Source organism: Melospiza georgiana, chromosome 3, assembly GCF_028018845.1.
Source record: "Melospiza georgiana isolate bMelGeo1 chromosome 3, bMelGeo1.pri, whole genome shotgun sequence".
Taxonomy (NCBI): Eukaryota; Metazoa; Chordata; class Aves; order Passeriformes; family Passerellidae; genus Melospiza; species Melospiza georgiana.
This window is the reverse complement of record NC_080432.1, coordinates 9,531,830-9,542,639: the sequence shown is the minus strand read 5'-3', so window position 1 is coordinate 9,542,639 and position 10,810 is coordinate 9,531,830. Positions and strand designations below refer to the sequence as shown.

Genomic DNA, 10,810 nt, shown 5'->3' with positions numbered 1-10,810 from the left:
TCCATCTCTGCCATTGTTTCCGAAAGCAGTGGATAAAATCTCATGTGCAACTTTGTAACTTCTCCAAAGGAGAAAGGTTTAGAAATCTTTTTAGAGTGTTATGAGGCATGGAGCAGAGAAAACCCACCAGCGAGAATTAGAAGGGAGTATAAAAGTGAAAGATTGAATTTGTTAGTGTCCCTCTTGGTCTGACAGGCGTATCTGAACTGTTGTATGCACTTAAGGAAAAAAGTCGCACACTTTTCCTTGTCAGCTCCCGGAAAAATTCCTGGGACATTTATCCAGCCTGAATTATAAGATGGCTTAATCCTAGAACTTCGTTGTATCTTAATTAAAATATTTATGCGAAGAGGAGGGCCATAGGCGCACAGTCGGTTCAAATATCTTCGTTCTGACTTTATTTACAGTTGTTTTTTGCAGGTACCACCTCCTAAAGTGGTTCCGGTGCAAGAGATTTAGCGTGTGGCAAGGAACTTGTGCATATATTAAAGGAGGAATCCAGCTGCACATTGTTTGCTAGATATCTGTGTTATCTGCTGTCCGTGCCTGCCTGTTTCCTGGTGGCTGTATGTCTCTATTTCCTCCTGTCTCTATTTCTTAATCGCACGAACTACAGACACAGCTTCCCCAGCGCTCGCAGGTGCAGCGGTTTGTGTTTTACAGCGGCTACGGCGGCTCATATTTTGTTCTATTCATCCTCCTTAAGGATCAAAGCTCTTCTGAAACAGATTACTGGCCTGAAACCAAACCACTGAAATGGTAATATGGTCGTTCTTAAAAAAAAAGTGTAGGTATTTTCTGGTGTTTTCCCATCAAGTACCTGCCCAATTTCTGTATGGCACACGCCGGGAATCAATAGAAGTTAACAAGTCCTCAAAACATTCCCCATCTCTTTGTTTAATCTCCTTTACAATAAAGCCAAGGGAAGAGAATTAAAAATCTTTGAAGTATATTAAACCTCAAAAGGCTCAGCCAAGTAGACTTAAAATAGTCACTTATTTTCCAAAACTGGTTTGTCGAGGAACAATAAAAGGAAGTAAAATTTATGGAGAAATTATACAGTGGATTTGTCACTTAAAATATCGTAACTGTCTCGGGGACAATACCCCATGCTGAGGATTAATGGTCCCTCCAGACCTTTGATTCACCAGCGCCTTTTCTTTGCCCTTGACAAATTGGATTTTTAGGAATGGGAAGGTCGCCTGGCCCATTGTCTGCCAGCCATTCACTCCGCCTGATTATGCAGGAGGGTTAGGGAAAGGCTCCATGTGACCCTCTTGGATGGGACTCCGCAGCTGCTCGAGGAGCCAAACTCTCTCACCAAACTCTGCGCCCCAGAGCATCCCCCTGCCAAGGGGTACCCCTCCTGCTCCCGTTGAAAAGCCGGCGTCCTCGCAGCGCCGCGTCACTCTGCGGGCGGAGATACGCCTGTGCTCATCCTCCCGCCGCCTGCCGCTGTCACTCCGGCCCCCTTAAGTACTTGGGGTTCCCGAGCGCTCGCAGCCAGCGGCAGCGATGCAAAGCAGCAGGGCTCCGGCCATCAGCGTCAGCGCGGAGAGCTGCATCCCGGCCGGGCTGCGCCTGGGTCCTGTGCCCGGCACCTTCAAACTGGGCAAGTACCTGTCAGACCGCAAGGAGCCCGGACCCAAAAAAAAGGTATTTTCCTACGGTCGCTCCTGCACCGCTGGACTTTGATTATTCGTTGACTCGGGGAAAGCTGGCTTTGGGAGAAGAGGCTGCTCTTCCCCCGTCTCTCTTCGATCCTTCCTTCTTAGAGAGAGCCAGGAAAGCAAAGGGAAGCATTTCCAGAACGTCCTGAGATGTCTCCCCGTGGTTTTGCCAGGAGAGCGTGCCCGTTCGTGCCCTCTCCGCCTCCTCCCCAGCTCCGGGGCCCCAGCCCGGCCGACTCCGGGGCGAGGCCAGAGGACACGGGGGCTCTCCCGGAGGAGTGGGCGCTCCCCCGCCCTGGACACAGACGTGCTGGAAGCGTCGCCTGAGCTCCGTGCCCGATGTCGGAGGGCCATGGTCCCGCACTCAGCCCCCGCCCCCCGGGGCTCCGCTCGCTGGGGCTTTGCCCCTTTCCCTGGCCGAGCCGGGACGTGCCACGGCCGGCTCCCCGCTCCCGGAGCCCCGGCGAGGCGAGGGCACGAGGCTGTCACAGCCCCCGGTTTGGCCCGGGAAGGAGCAGGGCAGGGCAAATGCACCGATTTATTTCTGCCTTTGGCTCGGGTTCGTGCCCCCCAGTCCCTCTTCCCGGCCGCGGGTCCTTTGGCTTGGGCCTGAAGGGAGCGTGGGGCGAGAGGACGGACCGGGGCTGCCCCGGAGACGGCGCCGGGTGCGGGTCGCAGGTGTCGGGGCAGCCCAGGGCAGCTCGACCTTCCCGCAGAGCCTCGGGGGTTCTCCTGCCCCGGAGCCGCAATCGGCCGGGGATGGCACAGCCGGAGCGGCGGGGATGGCACAGCCGGGCACACGGCTCCGGGCTCAGCCCGTGCCCGAGCGAAGGAGCGAGCAGGAGGCGGCCAAGGGCTCTCGCCCCGTCCATCAGGCTCTTCAGGGGCTGCGGATGAGACCCCTCCTTTCGCCCCCCGGGCAGCCGCGGCTCACGCGTTCCGCTCTGATTTTTAATGCACTTTAATTGTTTTTAAACGCTCTGCCAGCCCACTCAAATTTATTTCTCATCTGGCTCCCTTGGTTTCTCGCTTTAGACTGCTTTGTTCCGATGACTTTTATTGCACGGTCATTCAGGGAATGGGCACTTCATTTTCTCTTTGTATGGGCAAGCAGATTATGAAGTATGGGGCTACAGGGAGTTTGTAGCCAAGAAGAACCTTCCCCCCTTTCCCCCTCCCCATCTCCCGACAAGTCCTGCATGTCGCAATGCTTTTGCACGGACTTAGATACAAAAAGAAAAAGAAAATTAAAATCGTACCTGGGTATTTAATATAGCTTTAAGCGAAATGTAACAGCTGCAACTGGACAAGGTGCGTTTGGATCAATGCTACCCAAGGGGAAAATCCCGCTTCCCATCTCCGGGCACGGGTTCTTCCATCCTTACGCTGCAGAGCTGCAGCCCCCGCTAGGGCAGCCGCATCTCTCCCAAGGCACCTGCGAGCCGGGGAATGTCCTACCCAAAGGTGGGCGAGGATGGAAGCGTTAAACAGGCGGCAAAAGGAGATGCTCACGCCGCTGCTTTCAGCTGCGATGCTCAGCCCCCTGCCTGGTGTGGGGAAGCAGCTCGACGGGCCAGGCAGAGCGGGCAGGCAGGCAGGGGGACGGGTAAGCTTTTTGCTCTTTTTGTGTTTCGTTTCACGTGAAAATGACAGCAGTGCCGCCTGTTTTCCAGGTGCGGATGGTCAGAGGGGAATTAGTGGATGAAGCCGGGAGCTCGGCTCTGGAATGGATAGGGTTAATCCGAGCTGCCCGAAACTCCCAAGAGCAGACACTGGAGGCTGTTGCGGATCTGCCAGGAGGACAGGTACCCCACTCGCGGCTCCGGGCTGGCGGGGCACCTCTCTCCGTCACCTGCCTCCCCTCTCAAGCCTCCTGAAGAAGTTTCCTTTCTTCCCTCTCCAGATTTTCTACCGGGCGCTGCGAGATGTCCAGCCGGGAGAGGAGCTCACCGTCTGGTACTCCAACCCTCTGGCGCAGTGGTTTGACATCCCCGTCACGGCCACGCCGACGCACGACGAGAAAGGTACAGATGCGGGCACTCATTTCAGAGCAACCAAATTAAATGAAACAAAACAAACCCCTTTTAGCTGACACCTTTGACGGGATCTCAGACTGCGGTAGGCAAACGTGGGTCCTCGGAAAAATAAATGCCAGTACAGCTGCCGTGAATTTAACCCACCACCCTTTAAACTAAGGCTCCATCTGCTTACATTTAGAGGGTGATCTATTAACTCGGTAGCGTATGGAAAGGCCCCCGTGCGTCGAGTTGTTCCGTCATCGGGCCGATTTAATGATTCTTTGATAGGCAAATGGGGTTTCTGTGAAACATCGCTATAGCTGGTATGCGAGGCAGCAAATTGGCTCAGCTCAGCTCACCCGATGCTCTTTCTAAAACATCGGGTTTACCTTCTGTTCTCAGAGTTTCAGAGACTCTTTGCAGGTTCTCTTGCGGTAGATTCACATAGTAAAGCCAAACCTGGGCAGTACTGGGCAGTCCCTGTAAATTAGAATACATTAGGAAAAAGGTTAAGTCGGCCTTAAATCACCCTGAGATCAGGATATGCAATGATGTTGGGAAGGGGAAGGCACCGGTCTGGGACGGCTTGCTTCAATCCGCAAGCCTATTCTTAGCTGGAGTTACACCGGTGTTAACAAAATGATAAGGTGGCATCACATTCACAAAAAGACCAGGGAAAGAAAGACGGAACACTTCAGCGTTCTCTTGTCGGGCTTCTTTGTCGGCGGCCACCCCCTTCCGCTGCTCCCGGGCCCGGGCGCTCCCTGGGCCGTCGGTGGCGGCCGCTGCCCGTGGGCGCTGCCCTCGGGCTGAGCCCGCTCCGCGGGGGATGGGGGAACCCCAGCCGCTCCTGCTTGAAGATCCTTCAGCTGGGCAGTGTCCCCGGGAAGGGAGCGAGCGCACGGTCCGGGCAGGAGCTGCCCCCTCCCTGCCACTGCTGGCCGCTCCGCAAGGTGACCAGGGTCCGGCCCCAAGGGACGGCTGCGGGAGGGCCAGGCTCTGGCTATCGTATCACATCGCGCAAGAGCCCAAATCCCTCCTTGTACGAAAACTACACCCGGAAAAGAAACTCTTGGTCACATTTCTGTCCCCGCCACGTCGAAGGGCAGTGAGGCCATGGATCTGCTGAGGGTTGCTCCCTGGAAAAGCCTGGCCAAGTTTCGGTAGCAAGGAGGACACGCGGCTGTGTTGCGCCCCACTCCTCTCCAGCAGCCCTTGCTGCGGATGGGTACCAGTGCTACTCGGGGGAAAAATGAAGAGAAATCAGGTCTGCAAAGGGCTGCCAGCGTGCAGCGTCTTCCTCGCCCCGTCGAAGCAAGGCTGATTTGCAAAGTGACCTTACGAATCTGCTGTGTCTTCCCACAGTTTCCAGACTGATTAATACAGACTCAGAAAAGCGTGCTGAAGTACTCTTCTTTTAATGATCATATGCTGAAAAAAAAGCCGAAAAATCAAACTAAACTCCCAAATCCCCACCAACCGAAAAATGACAACGGAAGAAGCTCGGAGATTTTTTTTTTAAAGCACAAAACGAAAAAAACCTAACCAAATCAAAAATTTTGAATTCTTCTGTGTTTGACTCCTTTAATTTGGGTCACCGTGGTGAGAAAGAAGTGGTTTTTGGTGGGGAGGTGTGGTAGGTGGTGTTTTTTTTTTTTTTTTTTTTTTTTTTTTTTTTTTTTTTTTAAATCTTTCCCCTGGAGCCCTTCTTGTTGAACTGGAGCTGAGCCAGGGAAGCGCCGAGCCGGGCTCGGTGGCGGTCGGGAGCCTGTCCCCACCATCTTTCTCCGAGGACACCAGGGCCGACCCGCACCGCTGAAGAGACCCGCGTAGGCAAACGAAGATAGGGGAAGGGAGCCCGTGGGGTCCGTGGCCGTATTCCTCTCCATCCGTGCCGCTCCTTTACCCCTTTTCCCGTGCACGGCAGTGGGATTGCCACCGTGGTTCCTCCTCCCGGGGCCGCTGCCTCTCTGGGGCCCCTGCAGACACAGTCCTGTCTCTTCCCCTCCTCGACGGGGCGAAAAACAGCGCCCAACGCCTTCACAATGCTGCAGATCCCGGGGCTGCCTCTCCACGGCTACCGAGGACAAGCTGCCCACGGCTAGCGAGGACAGGCTGCCCACGGCTAGCGAGGACAAGCTGCCCACGGCTAGCAAGGACAGGCTGCCCACGGCGGCGAGCACACACACGGCGAGATACACGCAACAGCATGTGATGCTTCCACGCGAGTTGGCACACGGGTTTCCCGCAGAGAGCGAAGATTCCGTTTTCCACCCGCAGCGGACATCGACTGATCCCTGTCAGAAGCCGGTGTCGGGGAGGCTGGTCACGGCCATCGCAGCCACCCCGGCGACCCGCCCTCCCCAGGTGCCCCGACAGACGAGGGGCGCGACGCAAGGTCTCACCCGTGTCCTCCCCCACGGGATTCCCTGAAACGTGAGGAGCAGCCCCCAGGCCTGGAGCGGGCTCTCATCTCGGTGCGGTGCTTGGCTTCACCTTAGGCGTATGAAACTGAGGGGTGAGGGTCAGCTGGGGACCGTCAGGGTGGGCGAGAGTTGAAAGGGAAATTCAGGGGCTTATCAGCATAGTATGGTGACTGGGAGAAACGAGAGAGAAGAGAAAGATGGTTACAAAGAGACAGAAAGAGAAGAAAAGGGGAGAGAATGAGGCGGGAAAGGGGAAGGGAAAGGGGGAAGGAAGGAAGGAAGGAAGGAAGGAAGGAAGGAAGGAAGGAAGGAAGGAAGGAAGGAAGGAAGGAAGGAAGGAAGGAAGGAAGGAAGGAAGGAAGGAAGGAAGGAAGGAAGGAAGGAAGGAAGGAAGGAAGGAAGGAAGGAAGGAAGGAAGGAAGGAAGGAAGGAAGGAAGGAAGGAAGGAAGGAAGGAAGGAAGGAAGGAAGGAAGGAAGGAAGGAAGGAAGGAAGGAAGGAAGGAAGGAAGGATGGATGGATTACTGGACAGACAGGTGGCTACAGAGGCGGCGTTTCACCGTCGGGGCTGGGGAGATGCTCCTCTTTGGGAGTGCCCTCCTGGCAAGCCAGGCCAGGAGGGGAAAGCAGAGTCTGAGCCTCCGCGGTGTCGGGCAGCCACCACAGCCGCGGCCACCGAGGTCTGTTCCGCTTGAGAGAAGTCGAAATGGGACGGGGTACAAAGGGCATTGTCCTCTGAAAGGGAACGATTACATATGGCCCATACATATCGGATATTGTCTCGCCGCGTAATGAGGGGCTCACGATCATTAGATTGGCCTTTGTTCGGTGCAGCCGACTCCCTGACATACGCTACCTCCTCTGCAAACGCCAACAGATGGGCCCTCCGACAGACGACTCGCGGCAGCAGCTGCTCCCCCCGGCCCTTCGGCGCCCCGCTCGCGGGAGCTCAGCCCGGACCGCGCAGCGCCCGCTCCGCTCCGCGGCGCAGCATGGCGGGGGCGGGACGAGGCGGAGGGAGCGCGGGGATGCGCGGGGAGGCACGGGGATGCGCGGCCGCCCTTGACGGGTCCCTCCGCTTGTCTCCGCAGGGGAGGAGAGGTACATCTGCTGGTACTGCTGGAGGACCTTCAAATACCCCAACAGCCTCAAGGCCCACGTCCACTTCCACTGCGCTCTGAGCCACGGCCGGCCCTTCCTCCATCACGACCACGGCCGGCCAGCTGCCACCGCCTTCGGGCTGCCCCCCAAGGAGCTGCCGGCCGCCTCGCTGCGCGGCCACCCGCCGCCCGGCTGCGGCCCTCGGGAGCCCGTCAAGCGGGAGGCCGTCGTCGCCTCCCCGCCGCTCGCCAAGGCGGCGCTGCCCAAGCGGGCGGCGGGCAAGGAGGAGCAGGAGCGGGCCCTGGACATGAGCGTGGGGGCCGCCCGCGGGCCGGGGCCGCTGCTGGGGCCGGCGGGCGGCAACGGGCTGGCGCTGTGCCCCGGGGCGCGCTCGGCCTTCCGCCCCGCCGGGTCGCTGCGGGAAGAGGCGCGGGGCGCCGCCGCCCTCGGCTTCTCCAAACTGCTGGGGGGACTGAAGGCGGGACGCGCCGCCGCCGAGGCGCCGCCGAAGTGCGGAGCGCTGCCGGGCGAGGCCGCCCCGCAGGCGGCGGCGGCGGGGCTGGCTTGCGGCGGCGGGCTGCGCGCCTTCCCGCTGCTGTCGCCGCTGGAGGAGGCCTCGGCCTTCCGGCAGGTGGAGCGGGGACTGCCCGCGGCCGCGCTGCCGCCCGCCCGCTACCCACCGCTGCCCGGCGGGGCCCTGGAGCGCTTCGCGCTGCCGCCCTTCGAGGGGCTGAAGGCGTACGCGGGGGAGTGCGGGCTGCCGGTGATGCCGCTCACCGTCTACAACGGGGAGCTGCTCTACGGGGCCGCGCCCTACTACCCGCTGAAGCTGCACCTCGGCGGCCTCCTGAAATACCCCGAGTCGGTGTCGTACTTCGCGGGGCCGGCGGCGGGTCTGCACGCCGCAGAGCTGGGCTCGCTGGCCAGCATCGACCGGGAGATCGCCATGCACACGCAGCAGCTCTCCGAGCTGGCGGCCGAGAAAGGCCGGGGGAGGCTGGAGACGCTGCCAGCGGGCGCGGCCGGGGCGGCCGGAGGGAAGCCCAAGACCGGGCACCTGTGCCTGTACTGCGGGAAGCTGTACTCCCGCAAGTACGGGCTGAAGATCCACATGCGGACTCACACCGGCTACAAGCCGCTCAAGTGCAAGGTCTGCCTGCGGCCCTTCGGGGACCCCAGCAACCTCAACAAACACATCCGTCTGCACGCCGAGGGCAACACGCCCTACCGCTGCGAGTACTGCGGCAAGGTGCTGGTGCGACGCCGCGACCTGGAGCGGCACGTCAAATCCCGGCACCCGGGGCAGAGCCTCGGCAAGGCGGCCGAGGACAAGAGTGACTCTGGCTATGCGCAGCCCGAGCAGGAGCAAAAGACTGATAACGAGAGCGATGTGGATGTCTGCTTCACCGACGACCAGAGCGACGCGGAGAGCGGCAGCCGGCACCGCGAGCAGTGATGCGGGAGGCGGCCGGGGCGGGGCGGGGTGAGGGCAGCGCTGCTGCCCCCCTCGCGCTACTCCGGGCTCCCGGGGCGGTCCCACGCGGGGCCGTGCCGCGGAGGAGCGCGGGCTGGCGGGCAGAGCCGCCGCCGGGGCGGGCAGGGGTGCGCGGGCGTTCCCGGGGTCCCTCCGCGGCGTCGCCCCCGGCGCTGCAGCTGCGGTGCCGCGACAGGGGCGGGGGGGAGAAACCCTGGCGGGCCCGGGATCCCGCTGGGCAGGCACCGCATCCCCATAGGAGCCCGCATTTCAGTGGCCATATATTTTTATTTTATTTCATATTTTCTCTTTGTGTCGAGAAAATTGTGCCTTTTGGAAACGATTTTTTTTCTATGCGCTCTCCCATCACTTGCTCCAGCGGTCTGAGCCGTGGGGCTCAGCAGCAGACCCGGGTCTGCAAGCGCCTCTGGCACCTGTACACTTTATTTGACACCTCACCTGTGCTTGCTCGGTCCTAATAAAGCAATACCAACAGCTTTTTGGAAGACAGAAAAAAATCCCAGGCAACAAAACGCTACTGTTGCAGCATGGAAGAGGTTCGCATAACAGGTGCACCATTTGATCAAGTTGCAATTATTTATAGCAGATAATATTTGAGTAACAAATGTAAAATAAATATTGAAAAGCATGACTCTAAAAGCACGCACTATATAATTTTAAAGGAAATACACTCTCTGTTTGGTAGAATACAAATGTGGTGTATGTTTGTTTTCTAATGAACGATGTACAGTGGATACAGTATTTTGGTCTTGGTTCCAGTTTGTCATGCGATTTTTTAAAAAAAGAAATAAAGTTACTGACAAACTACTGTTTTCCTAGTTGTTCGTTGAGGTGCTGTCAGCAGGATCTCGTGTTTCTTCGCAGTGCTTCTGATGATTGGAAGCTCAGACCCATCTATATACAGCGTCTTTGGCTCAAGCTCTAAACACTTTGCCTCTGAATATGTCGCCTGAGCATTTTCCTTCTCTCACTTAGCAAAACCAAAGGGCAAAAGTCCCATATCCAATCTGTTCTTCTCTATGCCTAGGATTTTCGAATTGTTTTTTTTTTTTTTTTTCCTATTTCGTTTTGCACAGGGCGAAGGCAGAGCTGTTAGAGGTTGGACATTATTAGGCTGTTTTTATCCGTTTGCACTCGGTCAAACGTGCCACTTTTTACAAACACAATTCTTTAGAATCGTTACTTTTATTTGAGGGAAAAACCTTCTTATTCTTTGGTATGAAAAACCTGAAACGAGTTCAACTTAAAAAAAAAAAAAAAAAAGACTGTCAGAAAATTCTGTTTCCCCTGGCAGCTCCTCCAACTCACCAGGCAAAAGGATGCAGCGCTGCCGACAGTGACCCGCCAGCTGTGACCCGCCAGCTGTGACCCGCCAGCTGTGCGGGTCTGCCCGCTCAGGTCCGAGCTGCGGCTCTCCGTGTGCCCGCGGGCAGGCAGAGTCAGGAGGGAGCCCCGCGTTTTGGTTCGGCGTAGCAGAGGGTAAATCTCTTTGATTGCTCGATACACTTAGAAGACTGTGAGGATCGAGCCCTGTTTCAGTCCGGGGTGTAGGTGACGCAATGTAAAATACAAACGAATTACTTTCAGTATCTGCGAGAATTTCAGACACAAAACTGATCCTTCGTTTGCTCACTTAAGGCTGTACCGTGCCTGACAGCAATAGGAAGCGGGAATTCAAATGCCAATCTTGAATTTCCTTCAAAGGTTTGATGCTGTAGCGTTGTTTGTCGGGTTTTTTTTCCTTTTTTTTTTTTTTTCTTTTTGTTCCACTCCCCCCGCTCCGCCCCCCTTATTTGGGCTTGTGCACCCACTTATTCGATTCATTTTACCCCAAGACAGAAATTGTCTTTCTGACATGAAAATAAATGGAAACCCCTTTCCTGCAAATAGGGGGATCTTTTTAATCTCTTGGCGGAGTTGGAAATCCTGTTGTCATTCATAGCACCGTCAGCAGGACCTGCCTGTTCTTTATTTCAATACATTTGTCTGCTGCTTTCCCAAAGGAAGGAAAAGCTCCCATCGTGGAGCTGCTGTCGGGGAGGGATGCACCATGTGTGCTGTGAAGTCGTGGAAAGGGTATAATAATTCAACTGTGATACGG

General features: G+C 56.9%; 1 protein-coding gene across 1 annotated transcript; it reads left to right on the top strand.

Moving 5' to 3' along the window:
• Window positions 1-1,515: 1,515 nt before the first annotated feature.
• Window positions 1,516-8,670, top strand: PRDM13 (PR/SET domain 13). Its single transcript, XM_058021369.1, has 4 exons — window positions 1,516-1,656; window positions 3,344-3,475; window positions 3,574-3,694; window positions 7,205-8,670. The coding sequence occupies exons 1-4, from the start codon at window positions 1,516-1,518 to the stop codon at window positions 8,668-8,670; spliced, it is 1,860 nt and encodes a 619-aa protein (XP_057877352.1).
• The last annotated feature ends 2,140 nt before the right edge of the window (window positions 8,671-10,810 follow it).